Source organism: Heterodontus francisci, chromosome 18, assembly GCF_036365525.1.
Source record: "Heterodontus francisci isolate sHetFra1 chromosome 18, sHetFra1.hap1, whole genome shotgun sequence".
In the NCBI taxonomy this organism is placed as follows: domain Eukaryota; kingdom Metazoa; phylum Chordata; class Chondrichthyes; order Heterodontiformes; family Heterodontidae; genus Heterodontus; species Heterodontus francisci.
In genome coordinates, this window is record NC_090388.1 from 31,228,320 (window position 1) to 31,250,116 (window position 21,797).

General features: G+C 42.2%; 1 protein-coding gene across 3 annotated transcripts in view; it reads right to left on the reverse strand.

Annotated features, from left to right (window-relative positions):
* The window catches only part of grip1 (glutamate receptor interacting protein 1), a 434,653-nt gene that overhangs the window by 121,796 nt on the left and 291,060 nt on the right, over positions 1-21,797 (reverse strand). Inside the window, exon 1 of one of the 3 annotated variants that reach the window (XM_068050480.1) lies at positions 12,555-12,880. The exons of the other annotated variants lie outside the window; for them this stretch is intronic. Coding sequence (XP_067906581.1) covers positions 12,555-12,600 — 46 coding nt within the window. The 5' untranslated portion in view covers positions 12,601-12,880. Of the gene's footprint in view, positions 1-12,554; positions 12,881-21,797 lie in introns of those variants that run through there. 3 annotated transcript variants of the gene reach the window in all.

Below are 21,797 nucleotides of genomic sequence, written 5' to 3' on the forward strand. Positions count from 1 at the left end.
ATGTGCCTGAAGACAAACCAGCCAACAAAAGAGGAGCGATCTCCAAATCAGGAGAATTTTATAGGATGGAGCAGATAGCACTTCAGAAGAGTTACGTAAAACAGAAAAGCAGAGTGGGACAGGAAGGGACAGAGAGATTAACGGTAGGTTGCTAAGACTAGTTTATTCTTCTTAACAGGCTATTAAACTAGGTCCTGGATTCTCAAATACAGAAATAACAGAATCTCTCATGAACGAAATGTCATTTGCTACCAAAGCTAGTGACAAAATTAGATAAACACAATCACAAATAAAGAGCGCCCTTCAGTTCCTCCAATAAAGCAATTCTCTTAAATTCACTTATGTCTATATCTCAGTCTATCACTGCCAATTCCGATCAGCTCTGACAAGATAATTATTGACGAAAAGCTTTTCTGCAAAATTGTTCAGCAGTTGTTACTGCATGTATTATTCAATTACAAAATGTTTAGTCACTATCTGTACAATTATAGTCCAGACTAACCAATTTATGTCCAAGCCAAATCCCTTACCTGATAGCAAAGGTGCACTTATAACGTAATGTAATCATATGATGCAGACAACTTTCAGATGACATTGGCCACTCAGGTTATCTGCCCTCAAACTGGATAGCAAATGATGCACATTGCAGTTACTGATCTTTGACACTTATAAAACTTGTCCTTTAATCCAACTCACAGCAAAAAAAAAATCAGTGAATGACACGTTTCAATGACAACGTTAGAAACATAATAAATTTTTACTATGTCTTCCCTGACTGCAAATGCAGCATGGATTTTGTTAAGGAATTGTGGACAGTTAGTCATAGATTATGGTTTATTAAAGCTATTTGTTACATTGTATTTACTAACTATAGTATATGGGTCAGCAGTTTTTGCCAACATCACTCAGCCCCAATACACTGTACTCTTGTATTAATGAAGAACATACAGTGCTGACTTCTGGAGATTCCTTGGATTTTTTTTTGATTCCAAATGGATAGCAGTGGAATTGTGACATTTATTTTGAAATAATTTAGCATCCAGTTTATTTTAAAAACAAGTTTAAAGGCTTGTGTTATGTAAATTCATTTTAAAATGACAAAAGTCACTTAGGGAATGTCTTAATTTCTATGCTCTGGGACATTTATTTCAAAATAAATGTCCCAGAGCATAGAAATTAAGACATTCCCTAAGTGACTTTTGTCATTTTAAAATGAATTTACATAACACAAGCCATTAAACTTGTGTTTTAAAATAAACTAGCTGCTAAATTATTTCAACACACAACGTTAAAAGTTTGGAGCAGGGGTGTCCAACCGATTTGCGTGCAGGAAGGGGGGCACATTACTTATATTTTCAATTCCTCTCGTAATAAAGGATGGCATTCCTTAAGCCTTCTTTATTACCTGCTGTACCTGCGTACTAACTTTTTGTGACCTCTGCACTGGAACACCAAGATCCCTCTGCACTTTGGAATTCTGCAGTTGTTCTCTGTTTAAGTAATACTCTGCTTTTTTATTCTTGCTCTCAAAGTGAACAGCTTTACATTTTCCCACATTATACTCCATCTGCCACGATTTTTGCCCACTCACTCAATCTATCAATATCTGCAACCTCCTTATGTCCTCTTCACAACATATTTTCCTATCTTTGCGTCATCTGCAAATTTAGCCACCATGCCATCGCTCTCTTCATCTAAGTCACTGATATAAATTGTAAAACACTGAGGCCCCCGCACAGACCGCTGCGGGACTCCACTCGTCACATCCTACCAATCAGAAAATGACCCATTTATGCATAATCTCTGTTTTCTACCAGCCAGCCAATTATCCATGCTAATATGTTACCCACTACACCATGAGCTCTTACTTTGCACAATAACCTTTTATGTGGCACCCTGACAAATGCCTTCTGGAAATCCAAGTACAGTATGTCAACAGGCTCCCCTTTATCCACGGCATCCACAGTGTTGATCCCTCCCCCGTGTGGCTTCCGCTCACAAACACACGCACCCCCCCCACCATGTTGCTTCCCTCCGTCTGTCTCTCTCTGTCCTACCACTCCCCAGCTCTCTCTCCATCACTCTCCCTCTCTCTCTAACCCACCAGCCCCCACTCTCCCTCTCTCTGTAACCCACCAGCCCCCACTCTCCCTCTCTCTGTAACCCACCAGCCCCCACTCTCCCTCTCTCTGTAACCCACCAGCCCCCACTCTCCCTCTCTCTGTAACCCACCAGCCCTCACTCTCCCTCTCTCTGTAACCCACCAGCCCCCACTCTCCCTCTCTCTCTAACCCACCAGCCCCCACTCTCCCTCTCTCTCTAACCCACCAGCCCCCACTCTCCCTCTCTCTCTAACCCACCAGCCCCCACTCTCCCTCTCTCTCTAACCCACCAGCCCCCACTCTCCCTCTCTCTGTAACCCACCAGCCCCCACTCTCCCTCTCTCTGTAACCCACCAGCCCCCACTCTCCCTCTCTCTGTAACCCACCAGCCCCCACTCTCCCTCGCTCTGTAACCCACCAGCCCCCACTCTCCCTCTCTCTGTAACCCACCAGCCCCCACTCTCCCTCTCTCTGTAACCCACCAGCCCCCACTCTCCCTCTCTCTGTAACCCACCAGCCCCCACTCTCCCTCTCTCTGTAACCCACCAGCCCCCACTCTCCCTCTCTCTGTAACCCACCAGCCCCCACTCTCCCTCTCTCTGTAACCCACCAGCCCCCACTCTCTCCCTCCTCTCTGTAACCCACCAGCCCCCACTGTCTCCCTCCTCTCTGTAACCCACCAGCCCCCACTCTCTCCCTCCTCTCTGTAACCCACCAGCCCCCACTCTCTCCCTCCTCTCTGTAACCCACCAGCCCCCACTCTCTCCCTCCTCTCTGTAACCCACCAGCCCCCACTCTCCCTCCTCTCTGTAACCCACCGCTCCCCCACTCTCCCTCTCCCTGTACCCCACCCCCCCACTCTCCCTCTCTCTGTACCCCACCCCCCAACTCTCCCTCTCTCTGTACCCCACCCCCCAACTCTCTCTCTGTACCCCACCGCACCCCCACTCTCCCTCTCTCTGCAACCCACTCTCCCTCCTCTCTGTAACCCACCGCTCCCCACTCTCTCTCTCTGTACCCCACCCCCCCACTCTCCCTCTACCCCACCGCCCCCCCACTCTCCCTCTCTCTGTACCCCACCGCCCCCCCCACTCTCCCTCTCTCTGTGCCCTACAGGCCTCCACTCTCCCTCTCTCTGTAAGCCACCACCCCCCACTCTCCCTCTCTCTGTACCCCACTACCCCCCCCCACTCTCCCTCTTCGGTGGCGGACTGCCATTTTTTGAGCTCACCACCGAGATCAGCAGCAGGCTCTTAAAATCCAGCCCAATATGTGTGATGGTATGCCAGATATCGCAAAGCCTCTCTCCATTATAGAGCTGAGATTTGTGGCCGAAAGTATAGAAATAGAGATCCGTCCTTCAAAATACCAGTTGCCTATTTACATTCAGCTCTTTTTTATGGTCAGCTTGGCTCAGTAGTAGTCCTCTTGTCTATGAGTTGAGGAGTTGTGGATTGAAGCTCCATTCCAGGGACTTCAGCACATAAACAAGGCTAACACTTCAGTGCCATACTGAGGAAGTGATGCAATGGTAAAGAACCTGTCTCTTGGTGAGAAGTTGAACAATGCCTCTTCAACTGAACATAAAGATTCCATGTCACTTTTTCAAAGAAAGGCATGAGTTTCTCAGTTACCCAGTCAACATTCATCCCACAACGAACATGACCAAAACAAATTCATTGGTTATACAGTAGCACACATCGCTGTTTGCTGGTCCAGACCGATTTTTGCCAGTTTTACACACAGTCAAATCAAAACTTTACACCATTGACCTCTCTCTTCCCTGCTGTGGCCTACAGACAGGTGCAGCTGGCACCTTGTGCTCAGTCTTAAAAAGCACACTGTTTTCAAACAGAGTCTTAAAGGCACACACTGTTTTTAATCTGAGGAGAAAAATAATTACAGTTCTGTGACAGTAGATAAAGGGGAACCAGTAGATGTAGTATAGTTGAATTTCCAAAAGGCATTCGATAAGGTACCGCACAAAAGTTTAATAGGCAAGATAAGGGCTCATGGAGTTGGGGTAAGATATTAGCATGGATAGAGGCTGATTAATGGACAGAAAGCAAATAGTGGGCATAAACAGGGCATTTTTATTTATTTTATTTTTATTTATTTACAGATACAGCACTGAAACAGGCCCTTCGGCCCACCGAGTCTGTGCTGACCATCAACCACCCATTTATACTAATCCTACATTAATCCCATATTCCTACCCCATCCCCACCTTTGCTCAATTCCCCTACCACCTACCTATATTCAGGGCAATTTATAATGGCCAATTTACCTATCAATCTGCAAGTCTTTGGCTAAGGGAGGAAACCGGACCATCACAGGGAGAACTTGCAAACTCTGCACAGGCAGTACCCAGAATTGAACCCGGGTCGCTGGAGCTGTGAGGCTGCAGTGCTAACCACTGCGCCACTGTGCAGGCAAGTTAGCAGGCAGTGAATAGTGGAGTGCTGCAAGGACCAGTGCTGGGGCCTCAGCTATTTACAATCTACATTAATGACTTAGATGAAGAAAGAGAGAGTAATGTATCTAAATTTGCTGATGATACAGTTAGGTGGAAAGGTAAGCTGTGGGGAAGACACAGAGAGACTGCAAAGAGATATAGACAGGTTAAGTGAATGGGAAAGAAGATGGCAGATGGAACATAATGTAGGGAAGTGTGAAATTATTCACTTTGGTCATAATAGAAAACCAGAATATTTTTTGAAAAATGTGTGAAACTTGTAAGTGTTGATGTTCAAAGAAACTTGGGTGTGCTTGTACAAGGAACGCAGAAAGTCAGCATGCAGGTACAGCAAGCAATTAGGAAGGCAAATGGCATATTGGCCTTTATTGCAAGGGGATTGGAGTACAGGAACAAAGAAGTCTTGTTACAATTGTATATGGTTTTGGTGAGACCACATCTGGAATACTCTGTGCAGTTTTGGTCTCCACATTTAAGAAATAATATACCTGCATTGGAGGCAGGACAGCGAAGGTTCACTAAATTAGCCCTTAGGATGAAGGGGTTGTCCTATGATGAGAGGGTAAGTAAATTGGGCCTATATTTTCTGGAGTTTAGAAGAATGAAAGGTGATCTCATTGAAACAAACAAGATTCTGAAGGGGCAGCACAGGGTAGATACAGAGATTATTTCCGCTGATCAGGGAATCTAAAACACGGGGACACAGTCTCAGGATAACGGGCTGATCATTTAGGACTGAGATGAAGAGAAATTACTTCACTCAAAGGGTTGTGAATCTTTAGAATTCTCTACCCCAAAGGGTTGTGGATGCTCCATTGTTGAATATATTTAAGGCTGAAATGTTTGGTCTCTCAGGGAATCAAGGGATATGGCGAGCAAGTGGAAAAGTGGAATTGAAGCCTAAGATCAGCCATGATCGTATTGAGTGGCGGAGCAGGCTCAATGGACCATATGGCTCCTATTTCTTGTGTTCTTCTGTAAGTAACTCCTTGGCTAGGATGTGCTTTGCGACACTGAGAGGACACGAAAGACAGTATATAACAACTTGCATAGATTACACAGGTAAACATCCCTCAGCATTTCACAGAAGTGTAATCAGACTAAAACTGACACTGAACCAAAGAATGAGACATTAAGACACGTGGCTAAAAGCTTGATCAAAGAGGTAGGTGTTAATATGGTCTTGACGGAGGAAAGAAAGGTCGTGGGGAGGTGTAAGAGGCCGGAGTTAGAGGAACGCAGAGTTCTGAGGGTTGGAGGGCAAGAGGAGCTGCGAGAGATGGAAGTCGGGAACACAAAGTGATTTAGACACAAGGATGAAATTTTTAAATTGGAGGACAGTGAGTCCATGTATGTCAGCGAGGCAGTGGGGTGAATGGGACTTCATACGAAGTAGGATATGGGCACCAGAGTTTTGGATGAGCTTAAAATTTACAGAGTGAAAGACGGGAGGCTGGCCAAGAGAGCACTGAAATAGTGGAGTCTGGAGGTGAGAAAAGCATGGATAAGGGTTTCAACAGCAGGTGGACCAAACACATGCTCCTTCTTTTTATTTGAGACCAAGCACGGTTTGTTGTTTTACAATGCTTCTGCATTTGTTGATCTCGAAAATTTGCCACATTCAGAAGATCCTGTGTGGTCAGATTTTCTGCGGATATCAAGATGTTTTTCCTGGGTGTTGCAAATTCATACTATTTCATATATCAACAGCTGCAACTGAAAAATCTATTTTTGAAACAATAAAAGTTGGTTCGAGTTAGCAAAAAATTTGGAATAGTATTGATTTGATTGAATCAAACAGAGTTATGGTTTGATCTCTGGTAGCTCATTCTGCATGCACTTCAGTGAACCAAGTACAATATAGTCAACCATGAACTTTGAAGGGTGGTGATTAGGTTCTCCAAAAACAAATTTAGTTTGGACAATCGCTTCAGTCAATTTTGTGTCACCTGCTGCTATTGGCATAATATAGATCCAGTCTTAGAGATGTAAATTAACACTTCAACCCTTTTAGCTGAATGGAAACTTCCTGGTAGAGAGCAAGAATGAACTTCAGTGATTCATGTTGCTTCAAATTTGGGTCATTTAGATGCTTAATCTTTTTCTTACTAGGAAAGATTGCTCAAATGGAACAATATGTACACCACAGGATTCCAACAGTAAGAAGTTTCCACCATGCTAAAAAATGCTCATTGTGGCATAATGGCTGTCCAGTAAAGCCAGCACTGACTGTATGAAAAACTGACCATTTAAATGACTAGCATTCTGCAACATTTCCCTTCTTTTACTTTTCCATCTTTATATCCAGAATCAAAACAAGATTTGGATTCAAACTTGTAACCAATGAGGATGGATAATAGAACAACCATCCAGTTTGCACCCAATATTAAATAGAATTCTTTTCAGCAGGAGTTTTGGACAGAAAGTAAGGGCTGGAACCTAGTCAACTTTCTCCCTTCTTCATTGACAGATACTCAGGCCGACTGTAGGATCCCAATGGTGATCCCAGCCAGCTCAGCACAGGGCTGAAACCTAGGATCTTTTGGTGTGATTGCTTCAGCCACATACTACATTTACCAAATAAGGATTTTTGCTTTCAAAATGGAGCAAAGTGTTGTTATGTAACTTTGCCCTTTAATAAAGCTAAATTGTTTGTGGTATTAGTTAATGCTTCAAATTATCACAATCTACAGTAGTCCCCAATTATGCAGTGAATATGAGAGGATTTTAAAGTGTCTGTGCAGCCAAGGAAAATATTCAACAGAGGGAGGCATTCATTTTGTGCTGAGGTATTCTATTGATCGCTTGTGAAGTACAGCTCACAATGAGTATTTACTTATCTAATGCATTTGAAAATGTTGCTTAAAGGACAAAAATATTACAAAATGGTCTGATGCACTGTCAATATTAGTGTGGCCTGAAGGAGCTTTTTGCTAATATGTCTCTATTATAGCTATCCTTGTGTCTGACTGAGGTGGATAATGGTTCTAATACCTCACACATTGGGTGGTGTGTTCGGCATTCAGAAAAGTGAACTTGGTTCAAAGTATCAATGGTACAATGAAGGATAATGATACTTTTTAAAAATCTGACTCGGCCAAAAATGGACACAATGCATTCCAACTTAGCAATGGGAGCAGAGCTAACAAAAGCAAAGGTAGAAATTGGTAAGATGCCCGAAAAACAGGTGCAAAGCATTCCAATGCAGCAGTGGGACTGCCCGCAATGAATATGCACAGGTATTAGTCTCCATGATATATTTTTTTAAATTATGTCCTGGGTTGACACTCAAAATAGGCAACATCCTGGCAATAGTACTGAAGGCTTGTGCCCCAGAACTATTGCCATGCCCCTAGCCAAATTGTTCCAGTACAGCTACAATACTGGTATCTACCAGACGATGTGGAAAACTGCCCAGGTATGTCCTATCCACAAAAAGCAGGACAAATCCAATCCAGCCAATTACCACCCCATCAGCATACTCTCGATCATCAGCAAAGTGATGGGAGATGTCGTCGACAGTGCGATTAAGCGGCACTTACACAGCAGTAACCTGCTCACTGATGCTCAGTTTGGATTCTCCCAGGGTCACTCAGCTCCTGATCCCATTATGGCCTTGGTCCTAACATAGACAAAAAAGAAGAGCTGAACCTAAGGAGGTGAGCTGAGAATGACTGCCCTAGACATCAAGGCAGCATTTGACTGAGTATGGCATCAAAGAGTGCCGGTAAAATTGAAGTCAATGGGAACCAGGGGGCAAACTCTCAACTAGTTGGAGTGGAAGATGGTTGTGGTTGTTGGAGGTCAATTATCTCAGTCCCAGGACATCACTGCAGGGTTTCCTCAGGGTAGTGTCCTAGGCCCAACCATCTTCACCTGCTTCATCAAAGGCCTTCCCTGCATCATAAGGTCAGAAGTGGGGATGTTCGCTGATGATTGCACAATGTTCAGCACCATTCGCAACTCCTCAGGTACTGAAGCAGACCGTATCAATATGCAGCAAAACCTGGACAACATTCAGGCTTGGGCTGATAAGTGGCAAGTTACATTCGTGGCATACAAATGCCAGGCAATGACCATCTCCAACAAGAGAGAATCTAACCATCTCCCCTTGACATTCAATGGCATTTCCATTGTTGAATGCCCCACTATCAACATCCTGGGGGTTACCATAAACCCGAAACTGAACTGGACCAGCCATATAACAGCTCCAACAACACTGAAGAAGCTCCACACCATCGAGGATAAGGTAGTCCGCTTGATCAGCACCCCCTCCACCAACTTGAACATTCACTTCCTCCACCACCAACGCACAGTGGCAGTAGTTTGTACCATCTGCAAAAGGGTTGTCCAACCTTTTTGGGCAGAGGGCCACATTACAATTTTTGCTCGGCCCAGGGGGCCAGTGAGCAAATTTCAAAATATAACGGCATTCAACAAATGCGCATTTTTGTGAAGAAGCTTTAAATGAGAAGACTAATTTATTGACTTACTTTCTCGTCACTATATTGAAAACTGATTTAGTGACATACCTGGCATTGTTTTTGCTTGCATAAGTAATCAATCTGCCTGCATACTTGATGTAGCAATGCAGAGTATTCTGGATAGATTTTCATCTGTCAGTAGAGACCTTGATCTCCCTCCCCCTCTCTCTGTGCGTGTCTCTGTCTCTCTTTCCCCATCTCTCCCTCCCCCATCTCTAGGACAATGGCACACAGATTAAAGGTTTTGGGCAAAAGATGCAAGGGGAATATGAGGAAGTAATTTTTTTTTAAAACATAGTGGGTGCGAATGACCTGGAACTCGCTGCCCACAGGGTGGTGCAAGCGGAGATGATCAATGACATCAAGAGGAAGTTGAATGGCTACCTGAGAGAAATAGACTTGCAGGGCTACGGGGATAGAGCCAGGGAGTGAGAGAGCCAGTATGAACTCGATGGGCTGAATGGCCTCTTTCTGTGCCGTAAGTAAATAACTCTATGACTCTCTCTCCACCCCCATGTCTCTCGTGTGCCCTGCTCCGTGTTCCCCACTCCCCATTCAGTGTTCCCATTTCCTGCTCAGTGTTCCCCGCAGCCATTCCCACAACCAGATACTTACCATGCCTGTATTATTTAAGATGGGGTGTGTGGAGGCTGAAACCTGCCCAGTTTGCAGATTACAGAACATTAACTGAATCGCGCGAAAGCAGCAGGGGCCAATCCCAGGGTGCCTGCGCCACATTCCACCAATCAGTGCTAACGCTGGCTGGGCAGCCCCTATCAGTCACAGGGAATGGCCAAACACAGACAGGGACCCCCCTGCCCATCAGACACAGGTCCCACCTATACCCTTGCCTTACATACAAGGGAGTCGTCAATCAGAGCTGAGCCATAGGAAGATTAACGGGCCAGATGGAGACATTCGATGGGCCGGATTCTGCCCCGTGAACTGTATATTGGACAAACCTGATCTACAAAATGCACTGCAGCAACTCACCAAGGCTCCTTTGACAGCACCTTCCAAACCCGCGACCTCTACCATCTAGAAGGACAAGGACAGCGAATGCATGGGAACACCACCACCTGCAAGTTCTCCTCCAAGCTGCACACCATCTTGACTTGGAACTACATCACCGTTCCTTCACTGTCACTGGGTCAAAATCCTGGAACTCCCTTCCTAACAGTTCTGTGGGAGTATCTGTACCAGATGGACTGCAGCAGTTCATGAAAGCGACTCATCACAACCTTCTCAGGGCAATTAGGGATGGGCTACAAATGCTGACCTTGCCAGCGACAACCACATCCCACGAAAGGATTAAAAAAATGTAAATTAGGGGCCCAACACCTATTGAAGGGCCTCTTGCTAAAATTAGTTACTGACCAGCAGGGCAGGAGTCTTCAGCAGCCTCAGAAGCTACCAAACAAAAGGTAAATTTCCCAAAATGAAATGGTCCCGTGGACCCAGGATGCTTCTTGGACTCCAGAGGAATTGCAATTGCCCCCATCCCCGCAGGCGCACCATTGCCAGCTTCAAGTGCCCCTAACCCTAACTAACCTGAAGGCCACTATCAGCAAGGCAAGCAACTCAACAGTGATCTCTTCAGTCAGGCGAGCTGTCTGTGGAGGTGCTACCAGTTCTGGCAGCTCACACAGTGCAAGCTAATGAGACCAGAGATCCAATTTCCAGCCACTCAGGTATCTCGGTTCAAGCGCTTGCTTGCCTTACAGCTCCCAGTCAGAGCCCAAAAGTGGGCCCATAACAAAATCTATCCTGCACACTGCACACTGAACAAACAAACAGTCATTTCATAGTCCCAGCCATTTCACAGTCTGCATGCTTGAATTCCGCATAATCCAAGAGGCCTTACTATTGTCCAGTGCTAATTGAGCTTGTTAAAATATTTCTTTCCTCTTGGTCACACATTGCACATTGTTTAGCCATTCCAGGATCTACAATGGAGGTTACACCATGAGAGGTGTTCCAAAATGTTCAGCATTGTACACGCAATGCTCCATGGATGCCATTGAGAAATAGAAAAAAAAAGTATCACTCAGACTATTTTCTGATGAAAAGCTGACTGTAACTTGCACAGCTTGAAACGCTTGGCAAAGTTGAGTGACTCTGTTAATTTGGTTGGACTGCCATACAATATGCTGTCATATACATCTGGAAAGCATGAACACATTGAAAGTATCGATTTGCTCAAGCTTCAACGTTTAACTTGTCAATGTACAGTTCCCAATATGAGAAGTAATCATTTGCAGATGATTTACATTTAGAAGTGTAAACCCTCCGTTATTACACAAGCATTACATTAATTACCAACACAAATGTATTCTCAATCAGACAAGTACGAACAACATACAATCTTCATTTAAATAAAAAATACATGGGATTATTGTACAGCATTTTAGTAAAGTCCATACAATACTAAAAGACGTAAGTAGAGTTTCCGCTTTGGGCACAGATTGACCCTAAAATTGTGCTAGTTGTGAGAAGTGTTTTTTCCCCTCAAGTTTCCACTCAAGCTCATTTGCATATCAGCAAATGCAAAACCTAATGCAATCAGGCAGCATTTTAGAACATACTTTCTTAAAAAAAAAACTATGCTGCTTCAAAATATATTCCTCGAATGCTAACTTGGTATAAATGATTAACACGGCTGAAAATGGGTTTATCATAAAAAATAAGTTTTTAATTAGAGTACCTATTCTACCACCTGACTGACCCAATTTTAAATAACTGAAACTGACTTTTAAAAGCTATGCAGAACCATTTGTTAGTTATATTAGTGGACTGTAGTCAGTTTCTCAGTAAACTAAAATAGTTATATTCAAAAGCTTCTAAGATGTGCCTTTTAGTGTCCTTGCACCTAAAAAACTCAATTTTTAGAGTCTGCTCAATGGACAGTTTTGTGGGCAGGCCCTGCTTCTAGTGCAATGGTTTGGCCAATTCCTGGTATATTGCACAGAAGTAAACAGCGTAACCTAGCAGAAACTCCCGGCCAAGCTGTTATATGCCACTGTAGCGCTAAGAAACATATACATTGCAGTTCCACAAAATGAGTTACAAACCTCAATAATAAATTCAGCTGCACAGAAACCCCACCCGAACCCCCTTCATCACTCTCCCAACAAAAATATCTCAGCACCTGCTAAAGCAATTTTTGGAGAAAGTGACTGATTAATACCTATAGTAATTATATATTCATAAACACTGTATTAAAATGATTGATCAAATCATATAAAACATGTCAAAAGTCAGAGGCTGACTTGGACGTGATTTTTTGTTCAAATCTTGAAGCAATCAGAGCAATGTATTCTGATTTTGAAGACATTCAGCAGAAATTATATGAAATCACATAATGATCGCATTTTCACTTAGCATTCTGTCCCTAAAAACAGTTGTTTAACAAAGTAGAAACAAGCTCTGTAGAGAATCTGGGGAGTCAAAACAGCAAAATTGGAATCACAAATTTTCCTGCACATTACTTACCAAAGTCATTGTTAAGCTCATGGCCAAGCCCACATAACAAATCCATGGCATCCTAAAAACCTGAACAAGGGGTATGGCTAGTGTTCCACAGCTTGTTAAAGCCAGTCACTGCAGCAAATTGTACTGCTTGTTACATACATAGATCCTCAGCAGTGCATTGCTTGTTGCCAATTTATTAGTTGGATGTAATCAAACTCAAACTCAGCCGTTAGTATATCCTCATTCCATTGTCAGAGAACACAAGCAAAAGGCTGGAAGCTCTCTCAGGAATCACCACCGAGGCAATTCCACTCTCTCGGCTGAATGAGCTAGCCCTACTTTCAGGCTTGATCAGCAGAAAGTAGTTTAATTTAGCTCTAACACTCAGCAGCCAGTTATTTGGCACTGCAAGATTTCTGTGGCTGAATTTATCCATGTATCTCCTCTGTCTGCAATGTCAAAGGTTACTCACGTCTAGATTTATAGACTGCCAGCACGTACAGTACTGAATTGCACAAGTCAATGTGTGGCATGACAGGCATTTAAAATATGACACTATACAAGTCTACTTAGAAGGACTGCACAGTAAAGCTAAACAAGTCTCTATTCCACAATGTCACAGAAAAATAAGTTTACAGAACAGCGGTGATACATTTGACCCATCGTGTCTATGCCAGCTCTTTACTAGAGTAATACAAAACCAATCCACTGCCCTGCAAACTATTTGTCCACATCTTCCTTAAAAGGTACAAACGTTCCTGCCTCAACTAGTCTGCGGCAAAGAATTTATACTCCAACAACACTGTATAAAGAAATCTCGTCTAACCTCTCTGCTCATTAACTTATTGACCATTTTGAATTGATGATCCTCTCATCACTGACTCACCAACTAGAGGGAAATAGGGTGAACAGGAAGAGACTACCAATTAAAAAAATACTCTGATTAATTCTGAGAGCAGATTTAATGTCACATTCCTGGTGTCATTCTGATGAATCTACCCTGTATCCTCTCTTTGTCTTTAATGCCCTTTCTACAGTGGAATGATCAAAACTAAATTCTGTTGTCTAATTATTGCCTCGAACACATTTGCAATTAACTCTTTGTTCTTGTACTCTATTTCACTATTTATAACAATGCTAATGCCCTTTTTAATCGCTTTATCTACCTGCAATCATACTTTCAATGAACACACAATGAGGTTTCTTTGTTCATCCAAACCCTTCTGAACCTTTCCATTGAGTGCATACTCCCATCCTTGTTTTCCTTTCCTAAACTTTCTCATCTCAGACTTGTTCCCATTAAATTGGAACCAATACCTATCTGCCCGGTCCACTAATCCACCTACCTTCTCCTGAAATCTTTTATAGGCTGCTTCGCTCTTTACCAAACCCCTTACTATATGCTCATTGGCTTGGCTTTTGTTATGGGCAAGGTACTAGAAGATATTATAGATACTCTGTATGGCCACCTGCTATTTTGTTTGCCACCCTGCCCCCGTGCCTGCCTTCAAGGACAGAACAAAATTCTGCCCCAGGACTTGTGCACAAAATCAAGGGCAACACTCCAGTGTAATACTGAGGGGTGCTGCACTGTCAGAGGTGCCATCTTTCAAATAAAGCATTAAACCGAGGCCTCATCTGCCTGCTCTGGTGGATGTAAACGATCCCATGGCCAATATTTATTCCTCAATCAACATCACAAAAACATTATCTGGTGATTATCACATTGCTATTTATGAGAGTCTGCTGGGTGGAAAATTTGTTGTCGCATTTCCTGCATGACAGCAAACGAATACACTTCAAAAGGTACTTCAATGGCGGTAAAGTGCTTTGAGACATCCAGTGGTCATGAAAGATGCTGTATAAATGCAGATTTTTCTTTCTTTTAAGTTATCACAATAGGCTTAAGGAGCTGGGTCTTTTTATTCCAGAAATGCATAGACTTCTAGGCGATCTCATTATATAAAACAGTGAAAAGATTTGACTTGTGTTCATGTGACAAGACTATTTGATGAGATAGGTCAGGTAGAAATGAGGAAACATGTATGCAAGGTTCATAAGCATAAAACTAAGCTAGATGTCAAGTTTTTCCTCAACCTTTGGGACAAGGTGCTAACTCACAGGGATTGCACATTCACTACAAGCTTTCAAAAGGAAGCAGGCCGAGTTCCTGGAGAAGGCTGATATTGCTGCGTTCAAAAGGCAGGTCTGATGTTGGGTGATGTACTTCATTGTCACTGTGGTTTAAATAATGTAATAATGGGAAATGTGGCAGGTAGAATTTAAAGCGAAAGTCTCATGAGAGTTATTCCATTCAGTACAGCTTCACTGCAAAACGTTGCAGACAATTTACAATATCCATGTAATGTGATTAAATTGTAATCAATTTCTATATATCACACTTTAAGAACAGAAGAAATAGGAGCAGGAGAAGACCATATGGCCCATCGAGCCTGCTCCACCATTCAATACGATCATGGCTGATCTTAGGATTCAACTCCACTTTCCCACTTGCTCACCACACCCCTTGATTCTGAGACACCAAAAATCTGTCTATCCCAGCCTTAAATGTATTCAACGATGGAGCATCCATACTCTCTAGGGTAGAGAACTCCAAAGATTCACAACCCTTTGAGTGAATTACTTTCTCCTCATCTCAGTCCTAAATGATCAACCCCTTATCCTGAGACTATGCCGCCATGTTTCAGATTCCCCGAATCTCTGTGCCTACCCGATCCAACCCCTTTAGAATCTTATTTGTTTCAATGAGATCTCCTCTCATTCTTCTAAACGCCAAAGAATATAGGCCCAATTTACTTAGTCTCTCATCACAGGACAACCCCTTCATCCCAGGGACCATTTTAGTGAACCTTCGCTGCACTGCTTCAATGCAGTATATCCTTCCTTAAATGTGGATACCAAAACTGCACACAGTATTCCAAATGTGGTCTCACCAAAACCCCTGTACAATTGTAGCAATACTTCCTTATTCCTTACTCCAATCCCCTTGCAATAAAGGCCAACATGCCATTTGCCTTCCTAATTCTTGTTGTACCTGCATGTTAATTTTCTACATTCCTTGTACAAGCACACCCAAGTTTCTTTGAACATCGACACTTACAAATTGCATACCTTTAAAAAAAAATCTGCTTTTCTATTCTTATGACCAAAATGCATAACTTCTCTACATTACACTCCATCTGCCATCTTGCTGCCCACTCACTTAACCTGTCTATATCTCTTTGCAGCCTCCCTGTGTCCACCCAACAGCTTACATTTCCACAAACTTAGGTACATTACTCTCTATCTCTTCCTCCAAGTCACGAACATAGTTTGTAAACAGCTGAGGTCCCAGCACCAATCCTTGCAGCACCCCACTATTTACTGCCTGCCAACTTGAAAATGTCCCATTTACACCCACTCATTGCTTCTTGTCTGTTAACCAATGATCCATCCATGTTAATATATTACCCCCAACTCCATGAGCCCTCATCTTGCCAATCTTTTGTGTGACACCTTATCGAATGCCTTTTGGAAATCCAGGTATACTACATCTATTGGTTCCCCTTTATCTACCCTACTAGTTACATCCTCAAAAAACTCTAATAAATTTGTCAAACAGGATTTCCCTTTAGTAAAACCATGTTGACTTGTTCTAATCATATTATGCTTTTCTAAGTGCATTGCTAAGATTTCCTTAGTAACAGATTCCAACATTTCCCACGACTGATGTTAGGCTAACTGGCCTGTAATTCCCTGTTTTCTCTCTACCTCCTTTCTTGAAAAGTGGTGAAACATTTGCCAACTTCCAATCTGATGGGTCCATTCCCGAGTCTGTGCCAACCATCAACCACCCATTTGTACTAATCCTACATTAATCCCATATTCCCTACCACATCCCCACCTTCCCTCAATTCTCCTACCACCTACCTACACTAGGGGCAATTTACAATGGCCAATTTACCTATCAACCTGCAAGTCTTTGGCTGTGGGAGGAAACCGGAGCACCCGGCGAAAACCCACGCGGTCACAGGGAGAACTTGCAAACTCCGCACAGGCAGTACCCAGAATTGAACCTGGGTCGCTGGAGCTGTGAGGCTGCGGTGCGCCACTGTGCCGCCCATAAGTCCCTTAAGTTTCTCCAATACTTTTTCTCTGCTGATATGAATTTCCTCACTCTTTTTAGTCCCAGGTTACTGTCTATTTCTGGTATAGAACTTGTGTCTTCTGTGAAGGCAGACACAAAATATTTGTTCAATGACTCTGCCGTTTCCTCATTCCCCATGATAATTTCTCCTGTTTCTGCTAAGTGACCAATGTTTACTTTAGCTACTCTCTTCCTTTTTATGTACCTATAAAAGCTCTTACAATCTATTTTTATGGTACAGGCTAATTTAATCTCATTTTATTTTTTCCTTTTTTATCAACTTTTTGGTGGTCCTTTGCTGGTTGAAAAACACTCCCAATCCTCAGACTTGCTACTCTTTTTGAGAACATTGTAAGCCTTTTCTTTTAATCTATTACTCTCCTTAACTTCTTGAGTGAGCTACAGATGAGTCTTTCCAGCTGGCTTTTTGTTTTTCAAAGGAATGTATTTTTGTTGACATTTTGAATTGTTTCTTTAAAGGTTTCCTACTGCTCATTTACCACCATACCTTTTAGTCTAATTACCCAATTTAGCTTAGCCAGTTCCCCCTTCATGTTTATGTTAAAGGAAAGACAAACCTCTACATTTTTTTATTCATTCATGGGATGTGGGCATCGCTGGCCAGGCCAGAATTTATTGCCCATCCTTAATTGCTCTTGAGAAGGTGGTGTTGAGCTGCCTTCTTGAACCACTACAGTCCATGTAGGGTAGGTACACTCACAGTGCTATTGGGAAGGGAGTTCCAGGATTTTGACCCAGTGACAGTGAAGGAATGGTGATATAGTTCCAAGTCAGGATGGTGTGTGGCCTGGAGGGGAACTTGTAAGTGGTGGTGTTCCCATGCATCTGCTGCTCTTGTCCTTCTAGGTGATACAGGTCACGGGCTTGGAAGGTTCTGCCTGAGTAACCTTGGTGCGTTACTGCAGTGCATCTTGTAGATGGTATACATTGCTGCCACTGTGCGTCAGTGGTGAAGGGAGTGCCAATCAAGTTGCTTTGTCCTGGATAGTGTTGAGCTTCTTTTGTGTTGTTGCTCACTCCTAACAGACACAAAATCAATGTTTCTGTACACTTAATACTTTAATTTTCATTTGCCCTCCATTCTCCTAAAATGTACATCCTTTGAATATGCAGTAAACAGGGCCATCTATCATTAGCGCAAGTGATTAGTTCTATAGCCACATTCTACAAATTTCTCCAATTATCACATGCAGAATAATTTGCTGCCAATGTGAATTTACTTCAGAGTTAGATTTCCAATCTAAGATGCAAGTACTACAGCACTAAGTGCAAAACATCAGGGTCTAACCAGGTTGACCGAACAGGAACAGGGGAGACGACTGGTATGGAGGGTATGGGAGGAGAGTACACGACATTACGTGGAGTGAGACATCAATCCAATGAGCTGACCTTAAGTGACATCACAACTGCCTGTGGGATTTTCAGCAATTTCTACTGCAACAAATTGCAATCTTTTTTTTGCAAATAATTTATTCTATTGAAATTTGCCAAACCTGGCATTACCCTGATGAATTACTGCTTTATACTCTCAAGGCCAATAATTTCCTTTCTGTGACGGAGTGCCCAAAACTCACTCCTTATGCTGAATGTGACGTATCCAATGTTTTGTATAAATCGATAGTACAAGAGTGAAAGAAATAACTTTCTACTCTTATTTATGAAACTCAAAATTCTATTGGTCTTTCTTACGGCTTTATCTCCCTGCACTCTTATTTTCACATAATTATGTATGTGTGTCCAGCAAGATGATAACAAAAGTTGCCAGATTGCCATCAAAAGCACAGATGGTTCAATAACGCACATGTGCACACCTGGAAAGTTCTTTACATGTGATTCCACTCAGTTAGCTGCAGTGCCCTCTTGAATGGTTGCATAACAATTGCTACAAACAGAACAGGGGTGGCACAGTGGTTAGCACGGCAGCCTCACAGCTCCAGCAACCCGGGTTCAGTTCTGGGTACTGCCTGTGCGGAGTTTGAAAGTTCTCCCTGCGACTGCGTGGGTTTCCGTCAGGTGCTCCGGTTTCCTCCCACAGCCAAAGGACTTGCAGGTTGATAGGTAAATTGGCCATTGTAAATTGCCCCTAGTGTAGGTAGGTGGTAGGAGAATTGAGGGAAGGTGGGGATGTGGTAGGGAATATGGGATTAATGTAGGATTAGTACAAATGGGTGGTTGATGGTTGGCACAGACTCGGTGGGCCGAAGGGCCTGTTTCAGTGCTGTATCTCTCTATGACTCTATGAGTACTGGTCAGAATTACTGGCAGTGACCCAGGCATTTATTAGTGACAGACCTCAGGCAACCTCAACTTTCACCTTCATCCTGAACAACTAAAGGGGCCAGATGCCTACGTCGGGTGAGATGTCCCACAGACCAGTCAAGTAACAGTCTGACATAGTCATGTTCAGTCATCTTTCTGCAAAGTTACAAGTTGAAATGTTCTGATTTGCTGCTTATATTTTCAGTGTTTCTCAGTTATAATTGAATGCAACGTAATGGCACAAACTGCCATTCAAAACAAATTATATATTTAAGTACAGCAAAAACCAAATTTGTAATCTTTACGATTTCATACAGTCCAAGATATGATTCTATCTAATTTGAAATTGATAAATTAATTTGTTTTCCTCTTGGAATATTTAATCTTAATCTTGTAATCTATCTCCCAAGACCACCTTTTTATATCAGTTCAAGAATCCAGTTGGCAGTAATTAGTCATGCCATTGACTGCTGTAGATTTTAAGTTATTAACTAACAAACGCATCATTGAATCTGTACAGATCGTTGTGATTGGCAGCATGATAAAACTTTAGTCATTTGATTTATTTTGAACTGCTGCGATGTGCAGCACTTTTAGAATAGATAATGTCCCGGGATATTGAAAGGAGATTTATTGACAATATTACATTTGTTTTCATAGAATCATTGAATGGCTACAGCACAGGAGGAGGAGGCCATTTGGACCCCGTCATGTCTGCGCCAGCTCTCACCAATCCCACTCCCCTGCCTTTTCCCCATAACCCAGCAAACATTTTCTCTTTAGATAATTACCCAGTTTTCTATTGAAGGCCTCGACTGAATCTGCTTCCACCACACTTGCAGGCATTTATAATTTAATAATTTATAATTCGATAATAGTTGAAATAATACTGCAATATTAAATACACCCAAGGATAACTAAAACAAGTTCTCTTTACAACACTCAGCATAAGACACAAAAATCTCTAAATACATACTCATTCATTGAATGATAGTGCCTGATATATGTATAACACTAATCTCATACTGTACCTTTTACAGCACAAGAAAGCACAGGACCATAAACGACCATTTTGGAATCTCAAACTGGTTCCAGAGTTCAAAAACAGAATACACAGGTCCTCCATTTCTCTCAATTGATTTTCTCAAATGCTGATCAAACTGCCACTTAGAATTATTGATGTTATCAGTCTGGATCAGCTCACTAGGCAGTTCACTCCCAACATTTACCACGCTATTGTTGAAATATTTATAGCTGTCCTGTCTATTCACCTTCCCTCTACTGAGTTTGATCTCATACCCTTTTATTGTTATTCTCAAGAGCATGGTAAATAGTTTCTCAGAGTTAAGTTGTCATACAATTGAGGATCTACAGTACTTCAGTAAATCCTCATGGTCAAAAGCTGTTGATAACTTGCAAAAATGAAATTTATCTTGCTCCCAAGCCCTACATCTACAATACTGCACTCATTTGCCACCTGAAATTCTCCCCATATACTGCATGTAGATACTTTCCTGTAGTATCTACCAGGATCTTTAAGTCAGTTGGCAAGAAAACAGAGAGAATCTTTATTGCCTTTCCTTCAAATTTTTGAGGAAATCACCTTATACTGATTCACCAATGAAAAAGAAACTGCAAATTAATAGGTGGGAAAGTAATTGAGAAAAATTGATTCTAATAGGCCTCAAAATGCCCTGCACAGAAAACTATAGCTTAAGGCAATTTAGGTACTAAAGATTCCCATATTTTCTGGCTTTCACCATGACAGAAGCAAGATTACTGAAATAAATTTTCAATTAGTATTCAGACCTTCAGCGGCACAGTGGCGCAGTGGTTAGCACTGCAGCCTCACAGCTCCAGCGACCCGAGTTCAATTCTGGGTGCTGCCTGTGTGGAGTTTGCAAGTTCTCCCTGTGTCTGCGTGGGTTTCCTCCGGGTGCTCCAGTTTCCTCCCACAGCCAAAAGACTTGCAGGTTGATAGATAAATTGGCCATTATAAATTGCCCCAAGTATAGGTAGGTGGTAGGGGAATATAGGGACAGGTGAGGATTTGGTAGGAATATGGGATTAGTGTAGGATTAGTATAAATGGGTGGTTAATGGTCGGCACAGACTCGGTGGGCCGAAGGGCCTGTTTCAGTGCTGTAAATCTAAATCTAAAAATCTGTAACAAGAATCATAATACCAAATTTGGATAATGTCTTTTTATCTTTCTCATTCTGTTATTGTATTCCTGATGTGAACTGATATGTCGATTGACAACTAGAATTGGTTATGGCTGTCCTTATCATTATGCTCAATTCATCGTTACATTCCTGGATATAATCCAATTACAAGTACATCTTTTTCTTTGTAACTGGTGCTTTTATTATGGGTGCCCTGTGCAAGTGCATTTTTGTACACTTTAATTTTGTGAAGTAACTTTTATTAGCAAATTTTTCAACATTATGTTACATGCTTTTGTTTATTTCTAACGTTGTAGTATTCCACATCTTGTTCGACAATGCATTTTATAGTCCTCTAATGCAAGCATTGCCCTTTTGAGTAACTTGTATATAAAAGAAACTTGAACTGCTAGGTTTGCAAGACCTACATTGAGATTTTGATTATTCACATACACCCATGAACAAAAACTTTAAAAATTGGTATAAGTGAGAGATTTTACTGCATGCTGTTACCTGAATGCTTTACTGAAGTTATCTGGCAGTGAAATTATATTAAAAGAAATAAAAATTATAACCAAACTTCTATGTGGATGCTAATCTTAATCTGTAAACTGGTATAATTTGACAATCTGTGTGCACATTGTTCACTGTTCTCCTCAATTTTGTCTTATTT